At 42.5% G+C, this 22,139-nt stretch overlaps 1 protein-coding gene across 2 annotated transcripts; it reads right to left on the reverse strand.

Moving 5' to 3' along the window:
- Positions 1 to 473: 473 nt before the first annotated feature.
- kctd12b (potassium channel tetramerisation domain containing 12b) lies at positions 474 to 14,795 on the reverse strand. 2 transcript variants are annotated; one of them, XM_074648352.1, is made up of 3 exons: positions 13,182 to 14,775; positions 10,621 to 10,727; positions 1,778 to 1,807 (listed from the first exon to the last, which is right to left on the reverse strand). In XM_074648352.1, the coding sequence occupies exons 1-3, from the start codon at positions 14,032 to 14,034 to the stop codon at positions 1,793 to 1,795; spliced, it is 975 nt and encodes a 324-aa protein (XP_074504453.1). In that variant the 5' UTR covers positions 14,035 to 14,775; the 3' UTR covers positions 1,778 to 1,792. The 2 variants fall into 2 exon arrangements, with proteins under 2 accessions (XP_074504452.1, XP_074504453.1); XM_074648351.1 differs by lacking the exon at positions 10,621 to 10,727 and having other exon boundaries at positions 474 to 1,807; positions 13,182 to 14,795.
- Positions 14,796 to 22,139: the final 7,344 nt, after the last annotated feature.

A 22,139-nucleotide genomic window follows, 5' to 3' on the forward strand; every position in this document is an offset into this window, starting at 1 on the left:
GTGTTTTCAGTTATTCTGGCTGATTAGACCTCTGCTCAGGTTGAAGGTTGAATGGAATCTATTAGCTCACAAATCTTTATTTACCAATAAGAATGATAAATGCGTAATTTGTCCCGCCTTAACAGGTGCAACAGAGCTAACAGGAGACTCAGGGAGATGTCAATCAACATCGCCTACACACCAGCACAGTCCTGAGATGAGGTCTAATCAATCAGATTAACTGAAATCACCTGTGTGGGTGTTCGCAGGCTTTAACGCAGAGACGTGAGTGCGATGGCGATCTTTGCTTTTAACTCTTGGTAAGAAAAAGAGTAAGCATATTTCCCACAATGTTAAACTATTGCTTGAAGTGGGTGAATATGATGTTGAGAATTAGCTCACAAGGTGACTGAAAAGATAAATGACAAGTCATTTTTCATTTTATTGTGACTTATCCCATAATGAGGACTAGAACCAGGTACACACACACACACACCTGGTAATTCATTAGTGAAGCTGGATGAACATTTTATGCAGTGCAGATAGAGGAACAAATGGCACTGTGCAGCTGGTTCGTGTAGTCATTATTGTCATTATTATTCCACATGCTGGCCGTCTGTAATTACGCTTTGCTTCCCGGTACGCCACAGTCTCCCTCTGAATTCTTTCCATTGCTGGCTTGGAGATAATGTAATCACAAAATGAACCAAACTGCAGAGCTTTTGAATCGCAGGCGGAGAGGAGAAGAAAGGCTTTGAAGTCGCACGGTTAATATTGATGAGGTGAGATATTTTAGATGATTAGCACCAGAGATTTCACTTCTTTCTTTTATTTTGCATCAGCAAGGTCAAATGCCTAAAATGTTCACACTTAGCTTACATTTTCCAGTTGCTTGATCAGTGGATACAGAACAGAGAGCAGGGCAGAAATCTCTAATTACCGACATTACATATTATCCTTTGACTGAGTGAAAATCATTTTTTAATGTCTCCAAATAGCTGTGTGGAAAAAAGAAATGTCACTAACAATCTCTAAAGGGATGTTGTTTTTATGATGGGAAAAGACAAATCTCAGTGTTTTAATGGTGTGTGATTGCTAAGCACTACAATTAAACAATTTAGTTCTGTTGACATGCAAAAGCTACTACATTAGAGGTTTAAGTAAACTTTCTGACTCAGAGCAACGTGAATGTAAATCAGGACTCCACCGCGTTATAAAATCTACGTCAAGTTTGTCCACAGGAAAGCGTTCTACGCGTTGTACTTCTTGAGCAAGTCACTTTGCCAGTGCCTCTTGCGATCCGGAAACTCTCTGGGCAAGCGGATCTTTTTGAAGTCCTCAATGCATTTTTTCAGATCCTCCTCCAGCATCTTCTTCTCCTCCTCTTCCTCATCCAATGCCGGCGGAGGACCGCCATTTTCCCTGATGGACGGCCGCGGCAGCGTCTTTAGGTTGAGGGTGGTCGGGCGCTGGGGGCTCTCGGCAGGAGGCGTCGTCGAGGGACTGCAGGTAGAAAAAGGTTTGGGTAATGGCAGAGGTGGAGGCGACAGAGGCGGGAGGTCGAGGCTGTCTGCAGCGGGAGGAGGTGGAGGAGGAAGAGGAGGTGTTAGAGGAGGAGGAGGAGGAGGAGGAGGAGAGTCCAGGGACATCGGGTTTCGTATGTCCAGTGTTGGGCTGCAGCTGCTTTCTGGAAGGCTTTGGGTTCGGCTGGTGCTGCTGAGCTCCGCTGTGGCTGATCCAGTATGAGCAGTGTCAGGGTAAGAGGTCACCACTTCAATGAGAGCTGGGGGGTCAAAGGTCGTTGCCTTGGAAATCACAGATGTGCCACCTGCAGCAAGAAGAAAAAATAACAGATTAAAGTGTGTGAAATTTGCATTTTATTCACAATTACTTAAAGGAGTAGTTCGTCGTTTTGGGAAATATGCTTATTATTTTTCTAGATGACATTTAAATGGGAAGATCAATACCACTCTGTACAGCAAATATGAAGCTAGAGTCAGCTGGCGTTGCATGCAACTCCCCTTAAAACCACATGTTTTCTTGTATTGATTGTGTACAGATTACGATATAATGTGTTAATCTGTGAGCTTTACATGTGCTGGTAGGCATATTTCTAACTTCAGTCAGGCTAGCGATTTTGCTCCGTTTCGAGTCTTTGTGCTAAGCTAAGATAACCCGCTGCTAGCTATATTGCTTTATATTTACCATACAGACATTCGAGAGTGGTATCAATCTTATCAACAAACTCTCGGCGTGATAGCCAATACGCATTTCCCAAAATGTTAAATTATTCCTTTAAAGGTCTTAACTAATATTTAAGACCTTAATTCATTAGCCTACCTTTAAAATATTCTGTGTGGCTTCACACAGCATTTTGATTACATTTAGCTTTCTTTTTGTTTGCCTTATCAAAGTGTGTCAGTAGTGTGCGGCTGGCACAGGAACAAGCACCTCAGCTTTGAGCTTTACAGTTATTGTCTCCAAGAGTACAAAAGTAAACACACGCTGGCACAAGAGCGTGTAGGAGCATTATGGAAACAGAAATTAGCAGAGAAAGGAGCTCAGCAGGAGAGGAAAGGAAATGAGAGATAAGGAGAGTGGAGGACAGTTTCATTTAATTTCAGCCTTCCCTTTTACCTTGGCTTGTATGTAAGAACACTGTGACTGAACGGATGGCGTGAGACCTCCTGACTGAAGCTCCACAAGCCTTTTTTCACAGTATGTTGATTTTCCATCTCATCTCTGTGTGAGGACAGAGATGAGGTTGCTGTGGTGTGACTTCTCCGAATAGTTGGAGTGGCACATGCACATTCTGCACCTCTTGATATTTGAAAACCCATCAACCATTTTGAATTGTCGAAAAAAACTCAAAGACAAAAAAATTTTTTAAATTCATCCACATGAGTTTGATCTTACACCAAACCAATGGCAGTCCTGCGTGTGTGTATACTGCTCATGCACGGCATATAGTCACACATGCTGCACTCTCACTATGAGGCAGCTGCATCCAGTACATGCTATATGGAAATAAACATATGAACCGCTATTCTGTCTCGCAGCCTCTCATGCAGACATATACAGGTACAATATGCCATACGACTTACGAAGACGCACAAGGCCCTGCACTCTTTCCTGCAACGGGACTCATCGTCACGGTAACTCGTCTTATATAACAGGAAAAGCTGCTTGTGTCAAACGGAGGCAGCACAGAATATTCTCCCACTGCCTTGGCTTTCTCAATACCTGAATACAAGTGTGTATGTGTGTGTGTGTGTGTGTGTATGAGAACGTGCGACAGAAAGTGCACTAGCCTGTGTGTGTGAGAGCAAGTCTCCTGTGTGTTTGTGCAAGCATGCATAATCTCGTGCATGCGTACTGTATGTGTAGGTGTGGATGTTTTGTATGTGAGTGTGTATGCAGGCAGATGTGTGTCTGTCGTTATATTCTGGGCATGTACTGGCATTTGAAAGAAGGACAGATAAAGACATTGAGAAAGAAAAGAAAGATGTAGGTTAGGGAGGGGTTTGGCGGGTACATGTTCACCACGTGTGTGTGTTTGTGTATTGAGTGCATTCAATGTCTCTCATAATGAATACATGTGTTTGAGGGCCGCCTGGACGTGGGAGTATGGGGGCTTAGCAGTGTCGAAGGAATAATCCACTGGGGGATGGGCTCCATGCTTTTCCTCCACCACCACTAAGCCTTGTGGAGGAGAACAGCGAAAGAGAGCACTCAACCCGTTTCCCCGGGCCACTTCTCCAGGGATGTATGCAAAAAGCCAAAGCACTTTCTCACACATCCTCTTCTCTCTCTCCACTGCCTCTCTCTCTCAGTCTCTCCCATCTGTTCAGTGTGACACATCGCTCCGTTGCCATCATTACTGCTATTAGCAACTCTAATGTGTCACTGTTGCCAGGGTTTAGCACCTCTCCGCCACAAAATGTCTCATCTACGGTGTTTAATGTTGTCTTTTCCCCCCAACCGAATCTTTATATTTTACTCCAATCATAGCACACTGTGTATTCTTACAGCTTGACTAAATGAAAGCATGACAAGGTTTTGAAATACACACTGCATTATCTGTTGAAGATTCAGATAGTATTATCATCCAAACCTTAAGTAAACATTCAGGAATTGCTTTCATATTGAGGTCAAACTGAAATAAAAATAAATATATACAGTATCCTTGGTGTTTGCTTTGGTTTGTTTACCTTTTTGTTCTAAAATAACTGTAGTATCATTGTAGTTTATATTTCCTTTTCTTGAATAGTGTAATCTCAGTAAACTTTAATCCATAACAATGTATGAATGTAGGATAAAGTTTTTTAAAAATGAATACATCAGCTGCCACCTTGAATATGACCAGGTCGTTCAGCCTGTGGGTACTTTTTAAAATTCACTGTGGCCACTGACAGGTGTCGTGACCTGGGAAATGGGAGATGGGCAAACAAGAGGACAGCATCATCACCATGGTAACGCCACAATGATGTGCAAGAGCCACAGCTATGCAAATGCATAGTAATGTCTCTCAGACTGCGAGGAATGTGTAGTTGTACATATGGCTCCATCCTGCTGTTCTAGAGGGAGCTCACGCTACATAGTTTTGGCAATTACAGCATGTTTTATATCTAATGACCTCGTATTCAGCTCAAATATCCAACATCTGCTTTGTGAAATGGTGCCTAATGACGGAGCGGGCCTCGCCACCTACTGTCTTCTCATTCATTGTCTTTCCTCTCTGATTCAGAGCAAACAGGGGGGCGTAATCAGACATGGTAACACCGTATTCTACTGACTGACGGCGTGAGCACAGTCGCCCATATCAAAAATCACTGGAGTGTACTCACAAGTCTCTGAGCAATTACATATCTGTCAATCTACATAATGTGGAGGAAATGCGTGACACAAACAGCTGGAGACCTGGGAGCTGCTGCCAAGTAAGAAAAGCTAAAAAAAGGAGTAGAGGTTAGAGGACAGAGTCGGGAGAAACCAAGTCATCAATAATTAACTGGCATATAACGTTTTTTCAATTCTTTTGGGCGTGAAACAGTCTATTGTATGATTTTTATTTTCGCAGACTTGCACAAACTTGCTGCGTTTGATCCAAATGCTGATTCGCCTGCTCCACGTGCCGCCTCTTTATCTTCCCCTGAGCTGCTGCCTGGCTACCACAGCCCGTAACCAGCCTGCCTAAGCACCCTAAAGCCCGTCCTGGCACCCCTCATCCCCCTGCAGAGCCCGCAGGCTCCCCTGCCACCTGCTTCTCCACTCCTTTCCTGGTTTCAGCAACGGTGCAACCCTGCTCAGGACTGCAGCACCAAGGACAAGCCTGCCTGCCTGTGCAGATTACTGATAATTAGAGGGGCAGATTAGAGCCCAAGTCTCCAGATGGCCGAGGTGAATCCTGTCCCAACAACAGACACATTTACAACTCGCTGCTTAAAGCAAGATACATCCGATCAGCAGAAACATAGTGACTGCTGACGGCCCTTTCACACTGTGTTCACCACACTGATGTACTGTGTATCTGTTACGAGATTATTATAAGTAACTATATAATTCAATACATGACATGGAATGCTTTGTTATAACTAGTAGATGCTAAACTTGTCATTCCAAAAATGTATTTAAAAACTCTTCAGCATAATAGAGGCAGATGGTATTAGCACCCAGGTGTCAGTATCCAACAATGCTATTTGCACAAGGGGCTTGATAGCCAATGTGGCTATTTACACCTAGGCGTATAAAGCATGGCAGAGATAAGCACCCAGCTGTCCGTAGCCAACAGTGCTATTTGCACCCCACCCGGGCACAGATTAGATACTGTATGTGTATATGTACTGTATGTTTATTTTTCCTAAACCTAACCACGTAGTTTTATTGCCTAGATCTAACCAAAATGTGACTGAAAACTGAAAATAATCATTTAAAAAAGAGAAAATAACAAGTCAACTAAGTGAAAAATAGACTAAAACCCCAGTCTGCAGGGTGAAAGTTTGACCCATTCATAACCTACTCCTTGCATGTACTTTATCACTCATTATATTACTTCTACTATTACTGGGTTTTAATCACCCCATAGGTGCCTTGTGACTATTCTCAGCCGGGTGCAAATAGACACTCAATAAATATGACACATAATAAGTATGACTTTTTCCCTCCGTCAGTGATTGATGGCATGCAATTAAAGCTCATCAGACTGCAGTAATTTGCCATCTTGAGACATTCATTTGCAAAGAGATAAACTATAAACAGATTATGAGACAATGGGCCTCTGGGCACAAATACATAAAAGCACCAAGGTCTAAAGTTCAAACATGAAACAGGGTACCAATCCTAGTGAACCAACGCTGATTACCTAAACATAGGATATATATATACCCATAAAATAAAACCATAGATAAAAACAACATAAATCCCTTCTAATAGCCCTTCAAACAAGAGCATAAAAACAAACCTTGTATATCAATTAATCATTTACAATCCTCCTTACAATGAACCCATATTTTGTCATCACTTTGTGAGTTTTTAATGAAGACATTTTATGTTGGTTTGCTGTACCGTGCAACTGTGTTGTTTAGGAATAAAGTAAACAAAACATACAAAAAATATATATTGCATTAGACTCTGTATGAGCAGGACCTAATAGGAATCACGAGCAAGAAAACGTCATTAGTACATCCCTTTCAACCTGTTGGACTCCGGGACCAGTGTCTGGAAGGCCCTTTAATCCATCCATTATTATTTTAGTTGCAAAATGAATATGTTATTTGTAATGAAACAGTTTAGGCCTACATATTTCAAATGCCAGCAGCAACTGAGTCTATAGGAAGTTCAACTGTCTTCCAACTGTTTCCTCAGTCAGTTATTGCCTCATCTTCCACCTCACTTTGCCCAATCTGCTATTTCCCGTTTTCTCTCTCCTCTTAACCTCGTTTTCCTTTCGAACGACTCCTGCCCCACTCCTCATCTTCACATTATTTACAGTCTCTTTCGTACCGTCTATGAGGAACTTTGCCACTTGAGTTCTCCTCTCTGCCGCTTTCCTTTTTAATCCTACAACTTGAAACTCCGACTCGCTCCCTTCAACTAATTTCATGCTCCCTCATTCCCATCCTGCTGCTGCTTTGTATTTCCACACATCCCTCGTACTCTCCTCTGTCAGTTATTCTTTCTGTGTCTTGGAGCTTTAAAGAGAAAAAGAAAAGATTGTGAAGTCAAGGAGAATAATAAAGAGACAGAGATCGAGAGAGTTACAGTTACAGAGATACAATGCTGTACACCACTCGTGACCTAATCTGCTCCTTTTCAGCTTCTAGATCGCGTCCCCTGTTAACTCCCCCTTTGGGTACGGCTACCCCCTGACCTCGCTTGATGGAGTTCGTGTGCCAATATGTTTTCGCGATAGCTTCTCTCTGCAGGAGACGTGAAGAGGAGGAGAAGGAGGAGGAGGAGGAGGGGTAGTGGAGCATGTGTACCCATGCTGGAGGAGAGAGCAGTGCAGTGACGGTACACATCTGACTCCATGCCGGGCTCACTATAAATAACCCAACACACAATGAGCTAAAGATACCAGGAGCCAGCACTATACTGTACTCTGTTACATATGGCTTGGCTCCATGGCAGCGTGGGTGAGCCGTGTTGGCGTCAAGGACAAACACAGCAGGGCTCAAACTGACGTACATGTACATGTGCAAATGAACAAAGAACATGCACACACACGTCACATATTGATGGAGAAAACAGTAGGCCTCAGGCTGGTGCGCGCTCTCTCCAGTTCCCCATTACATGATCTTATTGGCCAACTGCTACTCCCAGGTAATTAGCAGCGACAATGCTTTGCGATACGAGCGTGGACTTCTCCTGTTTATCGCCGTCAAGAGAGCGTGAGGGAGGCAAATGGCTTGTTTGCCTGCTAATGCCTTTTTAACTGATCGCAAAGAAGAGTGAAAAGAAGGCAGCCAATTAAATCTGAAACCTCACAGCTCTGAGTCATTAGCCTCTCGCACAGGAGAGGAGTTGTTGCGCTTCTTCTCCTAGCAACTTCCCTCCCTCTGTGCATGTGTGTTTGTCTGTTTAGAGAGGCCAAACTGCCTGCTCAGCATATTGGTGAGACAGGGGAGTGCACCTAGTTCATTGCCCCCGCGTGGCCTCCCATACCAACCCAACGCAGACGCCCAAACACTCGTCCTGTGCCAAATATCCACATAAGCACAAAATCAAAACAGAGCCAAAAAATATACTGGCACCCAGATCCAAGAGTAGACAAGGGCGTCGGAGCAGAGAAGACATAAACAAGCGCAGAGCCACAGATGGTTGCAGCTGAATGAGCAGAAACAACAGCATCTGATAGTACACTCAGTGTAAGATGTTGATAAAATGACTCATTGTGGCGCTGTGTGTTGTCACTCCAACTCATACGGTGTATGTCTATTCATAAAAGAGGATGCAGTCTGGGAACCTCGGCAGGTCATAGTCAATTTAAAGGCACAGCTTATGAGAAAGAAAATGTTATTTTTGTTTCTGTTGGAAAATATAAATTTCCCCCATTTCTTTTGATATAATCACACCACGAATCAATATTAAAGAGGACCTATTGTGCTTGAATTTGTGTATTTAATGATGATTTTCAGGTGCATACTTGTATGTTGGGTTTATAGGGCTGTCAAAGTAACTCAAATAAAAAAAAATAAAGCTAGAGTGATGATACTGGTATCAAATGAAACTACAAAACCGAAGGAATCCATTAGCACCAACCATGTCATACTAGCTTGTCGTGAAGGAGGTTAAATAAGGCTCCAAACTTGCGGTAAATTTTGGCGAGGAAAAACTGTCATGGCCATTTTCAAAGGTGTCCTTTGACCTCTGACCTCAAGATATGTGAATGTAAATGGGTTCTATGGGTACCCACGAGTCTCCCCTTTACAGACACGCCCACTTTATGATAATCACATGCAGTTTGGGGCAAGTCAAGTCAGCACACTGACACACTGACAGCTGTTGTTGCCTGTTGGGCTGCAGTTTGCCATGTTATGATTTGAGCACTTTTTTTTACGCTAAACGCAGTACCTGTGAGGGTTTCTGGACAATATCTGTCATTGTTTTGTGTTGTTAATTGATTTCCAATAATAAATATATACATACATTTGCATAAAGCAAGCATATTTGCCCACTCCCATGTTGTTAAGAGTATTAAATACTTAACAAATCTCTCTTAAGGGGAACATTTTGAACAAATTGAAAAAAATGTGTGATTAATTTGCGATTAATGGATCGAGATTAATTATTTGAATCGATTGACAGCCCTAATTTCGACTAGAACATGTTTACATGCTTTAATGTTCAAAAAACGTTTTAATTTTCTCATTACAGCTATAAATCCGCTCTAACTAACTTTGTTTGAGGGCACACCAACTAGCCGCTATACGCAGGTATTATGCAAATGTGTTACTTGGTGACATCACCACGTTACAGAAGAAAAGGCGTGACTTCAAGCGGGGCGTTTCAGTCAGTTCAGGAGCAGTATTTGTGTGTTCAAAAAACTATATAACACACTCAATGAAAGGGAAAAAGCACAAAAGCATAATAGGTCCCCTTTAATCCCAACCATACTGAGTAATCCTGTGGATCTATATCTGTCTGGTGTAACTGAATCTCTCTGTGAGTGTTGATGGAGCACAGACAGGCCACAGAGGAACACATTACAGCACGGTCCAGTGAGGGCTTTGTTTGGTCAGGATGGTCCGGCACCTCTCTGAATAACAGGACATTTCATGCTGTTCAGGAAGAGAGATAAAATGGGAACACCAGTTTAAACACTCTCCCACTCTCATCCAGCTTCCACCAGGTTATCTGACAGACTGTCTTCTCTGCTTCCTTGCCCCATTTTCCCTTTATCCCTTTGACGTGCTTCCGTTCCTGCTCTCCTCTCCTCTGCTCCCTTCCTTTCTTTTTCCTAAATAGGGGGAAGCGATGACCCAGCTGGCTACGAGACAAGGGGATGAAAGCAGACTGAGCCGAGGCGTGTTGCCATGTAGAGCCGCCTACGGTGACAATAGCGCCGCAACAACACGGGTCAAATCACGGCCTCGAGGTAGAGAGAACAGTCTTGTGCTCTCAGGGCGTTTTTCATTTTTGCCTTGCACTTTGAGTTTAATAATGAATTGCAATGAAGTTTGCTGAGAAATTGCATTAACTTCAAACCTCGTGGTAGGAACACAAGAATAAAAGGATTTCTTTAAATTGATTGTGTGCTGTGTGGTGAGCAAATAATGCAATCTGCTATTTGGATTTGTTTCCAAAAGACAGAGAAGCAAAATTTCATGGTAAAATATCTTTATTGTAGCACTCTGCTGGATAGAACAGGGATACCACCGGTGACACAACTGCTTCTTCTTGTTTGGCACACAAGGCGTGCTATTTTTCAGCCACAAGTTTCACAACAGAACTTTAAAAATAAAAAAGAAGAAGAAAATACCCAGCAGCATTTCATCACAGCCTGGCCTGTGGACCTCACACATCTGCTGTTGAATGTTGCGTCTCCAGGCGACTCATGGAGGTAAAGAGCGAGTGTTTAGGACACCGATGGCTTGAAATTTCACACATGAGGCGCGTCTCTCCATGCTTGTGCTAATGACTGACCTTCCCGATCTGCATTGGTGTGCTGCAGGAGCACAGAGAGTGAGGAATGCTGCCTGTGACGGTGTTTTTTGGGGGGCTGAAGAGACACTGCAGGCGCGGTATTGTCTCTGAGGGATTCGTCATGCGTTCCAGACAGCAACAACAGAAAGAAAAAAATCTGTTTTCCAGGAAGGCAGCCACATAAATTTTTCAGCAGTTTTTTGTGAAGCTCATCAGCCATGCTTTTATCTAGGCCAGACCGAGATCAGGTTTAGAGGTCTCATACTAAGCTAATTAGCGTGTGATAATCTCTTGGTGAAGTTATAACATCGCCTCACCTACATAAACACAACCCTGGTTGTTGTTCCAGTGTACATTATGCCCACTCTAAACCAGCTCTAATCTTGTGAAGCCTATACAGCTTTCAGTCCTGGATTTTAGGTCTGATCAAGATTTGTATGTAGTAATTGGGTCAATTATTGGTAACAACATAAGGGTTTTGTAAGCTGCTTTAAAAGAGGCTGTTATGGTGTCCTCATTTCTATCCTGGCTCTGTTTTCTGGTCAACTGCTTGAGAAAAAAGAGGAAAAGAAAGTGGAGAAGCAGATGGAAGGATGAGGGAGAGATGGTGCCTGAGGGTACAGTGTTGAACATTTAATACAAGTATGTCCAAGGACATTTCCTTGAATGGGGGAAATGCCGAGATGGAAATTTTAATTAATTATCTTGTGATTGAGTTGCATTGTGGCAGCAAATAAAAAATTTAAACTGCGCTAATGTGAGGGCATGTACCACTTTGCTCGTGGTTTGTCATTCAGCGAGGAATGAATGGAAAATACAACCCCGGATAGAAAGAAAAAACATCTTTTATTTCACAAATCAGTTTTGCTTTTTTGCTGAACACTTTTAATTTCAGTGTTGTGTATAAGCCCTGCAGCGACACACTGCAGCGGGTCTAACATATTGACTCAGGTGTCAACAGCACTTCATCACACTGAAACACAACATTGCGGTTTCTAGACATTTCAGAGTACATTTATCGTCACTGTCAGACGCTCTGCCAAAACTACAGTCTTGACACCTCAGGAGAGAAATCCTGCACTGCAACTGCCTCGATGGCTGTTTCCTCAACTCGCCTTATATTCAACCCTCTTATTCATAATCTCGTTTTGAGACATTTTCCCTAACTTTGTGTGCATTTTCACGTCAAACTTCATGCCTTCAATTTGTGTTTTAGTCTGAGGTATATGATGTGCAGACCTGTCCTGAGGCTGTATCTGGAAACGACCCTCTTTCTCTATAACTTCTTTATAACTGCCCTCACGGTGCCCTTGCTACAATGGTGAGAAAACATTGGGCTTTGGCTGTCTGCAGCGTAATCCCCCTCCTTTCTTGCGGGTGTTCGCTTACAGCAAGTGAGAGCGATCATCAAATATGCAACAGCTTAAACTAATACCGAACTGAGTATTAAGAATAACATTATTGTTTACAGAACACTCAAAACGTGATCCGCTAAGGTGACTACCACATTTTTTTTTCTTTTTTGGGAGGAGATAAAACATGAAGTCATGGCCTGTCCCAAGAAGTCACTTTAAAAATGCTCTTAAATATGTATTTGAGCAAAGAAATGTCAAAGAAGCACAAAAAAAAAAGAGCAATGGTGCCCGTGAGTGATGTAACACCTTCCATCTCCTCTCCCAGCGTGGGTGATTAAAATACTGAAAGCTCCATATAGCACAATCAATACACACACCTCATGTGGCAACCTTCTTTCTGTCTACGAGATCTCTTGAGATACTTGAGCTTTCATCCTTGTTGTATCAAAGCCCTGCAGCTTGAAGCTCCACACACCTACAATCTACTTATTATCCATTCATTCATAGCAACAACTGAACAGATACTGTATATGGCACGTTCCCAACCACATGGTACAGGACACATTTAAGAAGAAGGATTTTTTTTTCTGTGTTACACTTCTTTTTCTTGTGCTTGGGCTGCTCGCGTCACCTCAAGGCTGATAAGACGTCCAATTATTTGGTAATTTTTCGTTCAGAGGAGCAGGAGAGTCCGATCTGCTCGAAGTAGTACAGCACTGTACATCACAAAGCCCTTTCCCTTATGCCCTGTGACTGTTTTAATAGTCATACAGACACACCGGGGCAGCTTGTTTAACAAAATTAGCTCTTGGATACAGTATTGTGCTTCACCAAGGCAGATGCAATATATAGAGTACAAAAGGGAAATAGTACATAGAAGGTATCAGTCTCGGCAGGGAAGGCTGTGGGAGGTTGCTGTGGTTGAGGACTACGACTAGATGGAGTTTTTAAGCGAGGGGCAAAAAAGCTGGACCTGAGGATGAGGGGGAAAAGGATCTGGGGTATCTGCAGAGAAGGTATGAAGAGTCGGAGCAGCAGCTGTTCATAGGATACAAGCTGGAGGCTGCAGAGAGAGATGGAGGGTGCACAACATCTACGGTACATCTACTGGTGCAGGAGCCATCAGAGAGAGGAGGACATGGCTGGAAGGGGGGGCACTTGGAGACAGGGTTGTGGGGGACCGGGGGGGAACAAAGTCTCACTCACGGTAGAACACATATTCAGTGTAGCTGGTCCAGATCTTGTCGTCCGTCTGCTCATGGGCAAAGGCGCAGGTTCCTGTGGAGTTACAGGCCACCATGTGGAAGCCCGCGTCGGCCAGCTTGTCGAAGGCCTGCTCCAGGAAGGTGAACTTGAGATAGTAGCGGGACGTGTAGCGCTCGGGGGGTCGGTCGGGGTCACGGCTCTCGTTCAGCGTCTCCCCGAACACCTCTTTGGCCAGGGAGGTCTTCCCGCACACCATGATCCGCGCCACCCGGCGGAATTTGGCATCGGTGTGGCTGTCGCGGCCCAAGGTGTACGAACCTCGGTAGCCGATGGTGATGAACCCGGACCGTTTCCCATCCATGGCGCCGGGCACAAGGCTGGCGCAGGTGGCGGCTGCGGCGGCCGCGGCGCCCAGGGATCCGAGGTTACGGGCCGCTTCGATCCCGGGCGAGGAGTCCTCCGGGTCGCTTTGACACCCCTCGTCGCCGAGGGAGTTCTGCTTGCTCATTTTGGGCGCCAGCAGCTTGACGAGCTCCGGTAGGTTGAAGAACTCGGCCTCCCTCTGCAGACGCCCTCGCTCCGGGAAGTGATCTGGTAGGACGAGCTGCTGGTCCCGCATGTAGTCCAGGATGTACCGGAACAGGAAGCCATCGCGGTCCACAAAGAAGCGACCTTTAGTGTCCCTGGCCAAACCTTTAGTGGACTTCCGACTGAACATCTCCCACAGCAGTGACTCTGGCACACTAGTGAGGGTGGAGTAGCGCGTGATGTACACCTGGCCACCAACATTGAGCTCTATGATCTCTGGGAAGGGGACCTCCTCACCGGATATGCCACTATCTGGTAAAGCCATGACTTCTTCTGACTCACAGGTGCACCTTTAAAAAAAAAACTCTGTAGTGAAAGTTCAAATGACAGGAAAAAAAATGATTTCCACAGGGGTCGATGAGGCCTGTTGCCTGTTGTCAGATTGCAGGTCCTGCTGCTGGAACGCACAAATTGGTATGCGCGCAATAAAAGCTGTCAGCTACTCTCACATCAGAGCAAAGCAAAGCAGTCTAACAAGCACAGCCCTCTATCCTAACTACAGCATGCTCCCATTGAGACTAAAACATAGCGCAGATAGAGGAGATCATGCAGGAGGAGGTATGTCCACGTCCTTTACGCGCAAATAGATATCCAGAGATGGAAATGCTGCTTTTGGACAACAGTAGTCCTCTGAGCAGGAAATGCACGATTTCTTTTTGCACAACTGTCCATAACGACTTCTAATGATGTTCGGTCTTCCTCCTGGCGCAAACCGGATCAGGTGGCCCAACTTCAATAAGACAATCCATAGTTGGAGAGCTCCGTGGGTACACCGTACGAATAAATCCACGAGATGAGGAAGATGGTGCCGAAGTAGTGAGAGGAGAGGAAGAAGTATAAAAAGATCTCAGCGTCTTCCATCACTTGGCGCCTCCAATAATGTGCGCTCCGTCAGCTGCTGGCTCCTCTCTTCTCTCTCTCTGTGTGTCTCAGACGGTAACTGTGCTGCAACGTACCGGAGGATCCAGCCGTAGTCTCTGCGGTTAGACACGCCTACTGCTCGGTGACGCGCCTCTCTCTGCTGCTGTGATCCGGGTCAGAATCTCCTGTTCATCCTCAGTGTAGAGGAGTTACTGTATATCTGCTTAAAAGGGTGGTAGTAATAAAGTCTGACAATCTTCCCGAAAATTGAAATAATGTCTCCAAATTAATACATAAAGCCACTTAATCCATTTAAAGGTAAAATAACAGTAAAGATCTGGCAGCAGGGTTGCCTTTATGTTACTGTAAAATTAACATTATTATACTGTCGCTGAAATTTACAGCTTTGTACTGTTAATGAAAAATACAGTTTGAACTGTTTTTTTTTTTTTAAATAATTTCACAGTATTTTACAGTTAATTTACTGTTTAAAGATACAATATATAGCTGTTTTTCCACCTTTCTTTTACATTATCTTACTGATTTGTTTTAATGCACTATTTAGATTGTACATACATTTTAATAAACATTATTTTTTGCCTAGATGAATAGACTTAGCAGGTTACAGACATAGGAATAGTCACACTAAATACAATTAACGGCACTTGTTAGGAAAAAGGCTATAATAGACTTGTTGACACTTTTCCCAAAAATGTATGTCTATAGCTGCACTGTAAACAATTGCTGTTAATTTACAGCAGGATTTCAACAGTATTAACCTGTTATTGCTAAAAACAGTGCTTTACTGTTAATACCAAAGAAGACCTGTTAAATTACGCTCATAGGCCGTGTTTTAACTGAACTATAATGCATTCTTAAAAAACAGCACTTTACTGCTGATCAGCTGTCTAAAGTATCATCAGTAACAGTTTTGAATTCTGGGACCTGATCTGCACATGTGAGGCTTGTACATTGTACATGATTGTAAAATCAGTGAATTAGCTTTATTGTTCTTCACTCACATGTTGTTATGGTTTGCATTCTGTGCTTGTAGCCAGCTAGAGACAGACATTATGGGAAACGTGTCAACAAGTGTATTATAGCCTTTTTCCTAACAAGTGCCTTTAATTATATTTAGTGTGACTATTCCTATGTCTGTAACCTGCTTAGTCTATTCATCTAGGCGAAAAACAATGTTTATTAAAATGTATGTAAAAAATACAACCTAAATAGTGCATTAAAACAAATCAGTAAGATAATGTAAAAGAAAGGTGAAAACAGCTATATAATGTATCTTTAAACAGTAAATCAACTGTAAAATACTGTGAAATTAATAAACTTCAAACTGTATTTTTCATTAACAGTACAAAGCTGTAAATTTCAGCGACAGCATAATAATGTTAATTTTACAGTAACATAAAGGCAACCCTGCTGCCAGCTCTTTACTGTTATTTTACTGAGAAAGTCTTAACAGTGTGTATTTCTGCTTAAAGGGTGGTAGTAATAAAGTCTGACAATCTTCCTGAAAATTGAAATAATGTCTCCAAATGAATACATAAAGCCACTTAATCCATTTAAAGGAGCCCCATTTTTTTTTGGAGTTTTTCCCTATAATTTATTCATTCATATATTCCATAAATAAGCCAGCCATAAATTGGATTATGTGGTTTTATGTATTCATTTGGAGACATTATTTCAATTAAACTTTCAGGAAGATTGTCAGAGACGGTGACGCGCCTCTGCTGCTGTGATCCGGGTCAGAATCTCCTGTCTTTCTCAGTTACTGAGAAGTAGTACAATACATAATACATAAGCCACATAATCCATTTTAAAGGAGCCTCATTTTTTGAAGTTTTTCCCTATAATTTATTCATTCCTATATTCCATAAATAAGCCAGCCATAAATTGGATCAGTATCAGTAGAACAGTAACCAAACATGTGGTCCCTATATCCATTTGTGCATTTTTTTGTGTGTCAATGTGCTCACTTATTTCTTGGACTATAAATAAACTAAGTAAAAAAAATAGTTATACCGTCCAATCCTTCTTTTGCTGTAGTCTCATTAAAACCCAGCCTCCATGGCCACTGACTTAGAAATGCATTTCATTTTGATGCATTTATTTTTGGCAACACTCTCAGTAATCAGTGTCTCTTATAGAAGAAGGATGGGATAACAGTGACATCTAGTGAATACTCAAGAGGAAAATGTTTTTCTCTCTCCAGAACATTAATAACTATGATTGTGATCATATATATAGAGAGAGTTTGTTTGTATTCTACACTAGTTGTTATTCCTGTTAAAGCACCCCGTCCACTCGAAATGGGATTTGCTCGTTGCATTTGGATTTGATTTTTATTATTATTGTGTCATGCATGAATAATATGCCCAGCCCAAACAGGATTACAAGACACCATTATTTAGAAAATAAAGAAAAGACAGAAACCAGAGTAGCGATATAAATTACAAATAGTACTAAAAAAATAAACCATCCTGACGTTTTTTCCAAGCTTGAGAAACAAAAGTATCCATTAAAATAAAATAGCCGTTCCATTTTGTCATCATCCTTGGATGTTTGACCTTCACTGTGCAGAGTGATGTATGTGCAGAGTTGGACGCTAGAAGGCTGTTTTCACACTCATCCGCTGAAGAGGGAAAGTTTCTCAGTGCTCACCTTTAAATCTGAGTTTAACACGTGTATTTAAGAGCATGATTTGTGACAGGCCCTTTCCAACAGTAGCCATTTGACCTGTGTGTAAACACCGGTGTAACTTATAAAATGAATTATGGTCCTGTTGTATTTGGTGTGTCACAGCTTTTCCTGTGAGCCAGCATGCACAATACCAGAGCCCTGGTCCACCTAACTGGAACTATAATGTATTATTAATCTAAGTTATTAATTACACCGGTGTTCACCCTGCAATGACGTCAAAATGGCTGCTGTGGAAAGGGCCTATATATTCAACTGAGACTAGTGTGATGTGGAAATGTGAAAGCAGAAGACATCTTTTGTTCTGCAGTTTTGTAACTTTTGAAATACTGTATTTGCATATACAGAAAGTTTGGATTTTTCAAGGTAGCTAATGTGTTAACCACTTTTTTTTACGGCACCACTAAGAACATCTTCAACAAGTCCTGAGTTTACAGAATTGACCTTTAATTGACCCGCGCATTGGTCCAACTGAACAAATTACAAAACAATCCCAACTCAAGGTCCACTTACCAGGATTTTCCTTCGCTTTCGACCATGTCACGCAGTCTTCATGAGTGGATGATTTTGGCTCAGTTGTCATGGAGATGGTCCTCCTGTTGACATGCAAACTCACTAGCTGTTCATCCACAACACTTTTTTGATTTAAAGCTGCAGTGGGTAGAGATTGGAGCAAATATGATTAGAAGAGTTATTTTTATAAAACGGTCACTGTATCCTGACAGTAATGCATGAGACAGGTAATCTGAAAAAAATCATGTGCCTCTGTGTCCTCCGGTGCTCCTAATGAAATCTGCAAGATTTCACAGACCGGAGGAAAACAACCAATCAGAGTTGATTTGGATCCTTGCCGTCTCTGAGCAGCTGTCAATCACTCGCGAACTTCGATCAAACGGTCAAACAAGGCAGCGCTGATCAAATATGAATCATTATTCTGTTACTGTAATGCCTATTTCTCTCCTCAAATGTTTTCAGAAACATCTTCTAGTGTACTGTTTAGCTGTAAAATGAGAAAGTTTGTGACCCGGCAGCCATGTTGAGATCAGTTGAGGAAATACCAAGCACCGCCCACCAGCCAGAGCACAGCCAACAGGAACGCTCAATAGGAATGCTCTCTCTCCTGTGATTGGTCAAAGTCTCCCTTCACAGGCTAGATTTTTTAAAGCCTGAAGAGGTGCAGAAGTCTAGTTTTCTCTCAGAACACTTGAATTACAATATGCTGAAAGGTTGTTATGGAATTGTCGCCCAAAAAAACTTTCTGCCTACTGAGGCTTTAAGTATGAAAGTTTATTCTTGAGCGTTAAAATAGCAGTTTGACAAACCAAACTCAAGGTCAACACGCTGGCTTTTTGGAAATCATTTTTCAGATTGAGGTCCATCGGATGACACATCCTGTAGTCAAAGTGTAAACACACCAACAGAGAGCATTGGTGAGTCAGTCAGAGAGACCTGCATGGTCAACAGGCTGCCTGCCATTTATGCCCCAGTATGTCTCTCTCTTTTCTCTTTTCTCTCTTGTCATGTGTAGTCCACCTCACAGTCCTTCCTCTGACTAATCAGCAGGCCAATTTTGCCCGTCTCCAAGCATTCTGGCACTGATTTCCCTGAAGGCCCAGCAGTCTCCAGCTGGCTCGCAGCACTTACAGCCTTGTCGTCGACAATCTGGCCCGGGCCGCTCTGGGTATGTGGGCCACCGCAGGATCTGGTAGGTAATATGGCAGCGACGTCTGCCAATGAGTTGATGACACAGTCAGCGTTCCCTTCACTGAAACATGCAAGAGCAATATGTACAAAAATATCCAAAATATGATCTGGTGCAAAACCCTATTTAAATATTTTAGATTATTGTCAACAATGAACCAATGCCAGCGATTGAAAATGATTAAATTACTGAAATTTGTGTATGAATCGTGACTCTAAAATCCCTGCACATCGGCATGTGACCCTGGGTTTTTACTCGCAGTTTCATCATTCTAATCACATCCAAACAACAGCTCATTGATCCTCAGAAAAATGGACAAAATGACTACATCAAATAGATGAGTTTGACCTTCTGCAACGGCTGGATTATCTGTGTACGTTTGTCAATTCTCATCACAGTGATGGCCTTCAAAGGCTGTTAGCGTGTGTATGTGTGTGTTTGATGCTCCACTGATTCAAAATAGGCAGAGAAGAGGCTTTGGGAGAGAGTCAGCATACTCAGACAGGAAATGGGAGAATGTACTCACTGCCACTGCTGTTGCTTAATCGCGTGTATTCTGAGAACAACAACCCTCATGCTCAATCCTTGGATAATGCGGTGAGAAAGAGGAGTTACTTAGGGAGGATTTTTATGAATATGGTTTGTCTGCATATTGATCTCTGCGTTCTCAGCGGTTTCTGCTGACAGCTGCACCAGTAAGTGATTTATGGGATATTCTGTGGGATCAACAAAAAAAGATGAACAGGCTTTTGCATCTATCAGGTGTTTGCGGTGGCCATGTGAACCCATCTGCAAAGCCTCATTTCCCTCAGCACGAGGCGTCATACATCTTTCAAGACGGGGCGACATGGAAGCACACAACATATCTCAGCTCGGTTTTTAGTGTGTTGAGAGAGTCAAATCCCCAGTGAGTCTCAGCGTGGAGGAAAAAGCTGCAGTTGTTTATTTAATAATGAGACTGAGTCAGAGTTGACGGCAGCCGATCTGACAGATGAACAACACATTAATGAAATTAAAGTGGACATTCAAGCTCGCCTCGGCAACCCCCGCGCATCCCCTATCACTACCGCAAACTTTTTAATCAGATCACTTGACTCCACTTTCTTCCTGACTCAGTCCTCTCTTCCTATGGTTACACCCAAAACATTTCATCAATCTCTTTGTTTCCTTCCTCTCTCCAAGGCCACATCCAAACCATCATATCCTCCCTATAAACTATAACTTTGACAGATGTGGTTCCACATCCATCACCATCTCCCCTTCGAATGAGCTTTCCATTCTTCGCCATACTACCAATTCTGGAGTTAGTTGTCTGAATTTGAAGTTAAGTACAGTCACATCACAAAACCATACATTTATTTATTTAAATGGACAACATTGTGATCCCAATCAGATCTCCCTCAGGGGTCAATATGTTGTCTGTTTAAATAAATGGGTGGTTTGGAGTCAGTATGCGGGCGTTACTCTTTTCATCATCGCTGTTTTCCAATACCCCTGCATCTACATGTGATGTGTGTACAATAGGTTTATTTCTCACAGAAGACATTATGACATTTCATACTATGGAAAATGAATGAATGATGGCTGAATTACATTTAGCAGCTTCAGCTTCAGGGTCCTGGTCCTTGTATTGGTATCACCTGGGTCACTATCATGACTCACCGGGACACTTGAATAGAACAGACCCATCATTACTGTTATTAGTAACACCTGTGCTTGTCTTACTGTTACCCTCCCTCTAGCCACTTAACAATAGCAGTCAGGTGCAGATATAATCAAACTTCCTTTCAACCAATCACTTTTTTTCTAATTAAATGGACAAAAAAACGTTGTATTGTGACCCACACATTGAACCCGCTATTATAGAACTAGTATGAAGATTTGAAACTCACTTGTGTCTGTAAGATCCCGTGCAGCAGCCTTGAGAACGGTGTCAGCTGATTCTCTGTTAGAAGATTAAGGACGGATTGTTGTTTTTTTGTTAAGTCATTGAGTCTCTGATCTCTTTGAAGCACTTGAAAGATTCAGCTTTGTACAGTATGTATTGAATCTACTTGTTGAGTTGGAGATGCTGTTAATGCTGCGGGATTTGCATCACTGCAATTAGAAAAATAAAAACAAAAAATTAAAGTGTAAAACTTTGGGAAGCTGGAGCTTTAAATTATTGTATCTATTTATCTCTTGGCCAACTGAAGTGGACGACTACACTGTCTACTGGGAGAGTATCAAGATCGGCCTCCTCGTACACTAAATCCTACATCTGTGCACAGGTGTGTCTGAGCTGCAGAATTCCCTTTCACTAACCAATGATTGGCTGTAGGCTTACCGACATATTTCATCACTTCTCAATGGTTGACTTAAGTTGTACAATCACAAACACAGACACTCATTAGAGGTTTTACAAAAATAAACAGACTTGCTGAAGCAGGTTGTGGATAAAGCACCAGAACAGGATGATAGAGAGTGATGGGTGCTTCTTTTACATCTGATAACAGAGGCGGTAAGGAGCATGGAAGTCACTCAGGGTAGATATATGTCAAAACTAAAATCCTGCATGATGTCCTCTTTGAATCAGGCCTATAGATAAATGAAATAAGGATGTATGGATCAATTTAATCTGTATTCTGTCCGTTCCTCTAGAGTAAATTTACAAATGTAAAACCACAGTTGATAACGCCTCAACAATTGAAGCTAAATAGGACCACGCCTCAACCGTGCCACTTCCCATATTACCTATAAATACCTGTCTAACCCAGTGCTCCTGTTCCGCTCTCGTATTATACACCCCTCCTTCCCACCTCATTCTTCTCTCCTAATCTCTTCGTCTCCTCTTCGTCCTGTCCTCGATCGAAGCTTCCCAAACCGCATCCGACTAAGTGGACAAGCCACAAGGATCATCTGTGATATCCTTCAATAAATTTGTTAAATTGCACCTTGTTGACGGCGTGGTCCTTACTAGGGAAAATACAGATTTGCTATAACCAAACATGTTTAATTTTAGACCGTATGTCCATGCATATAGCCATGTTAAATGGTTGGGTCTTTATGATGTCATGTAAAGAGGATTTCTGTTTGCGGGACAGAAAGGACAAAAAGCG

This window comes from Sebastes fasciatus, chromosome 10 (genome assembly GCF_043250625.1).
Source record: "Sebastes fasciatus isolate fSebFas1 chromosome 10, fSebFas1.pri, whole genome shotgun sequence".
Lineage (NCBI taxonomy): Eukaryota > Metazoa > Chordata > Actinopteri > Perciformes > Sebastidae > Sebastes > Sebastes fasciatus.

What these genes read in the sequence shown, in the direction of transcription:
- kctd12b (XM_074648351.1), bottom strand. Translation starts at nt 14,034, where the DNA reads ATGGCTTTACCAGATAGTGGCATATCCGGTGAGGAGGTCCCCTTCCCA. An exon ending in CACTGAATATGTGTTCTACC is followed by an intron (nt 1,808 to 13,181) that starts GTGAGTGAGACT and finishes TTCTTGCTGCAG; the next exon opens with GTGGCACATCTGTGATTTCC.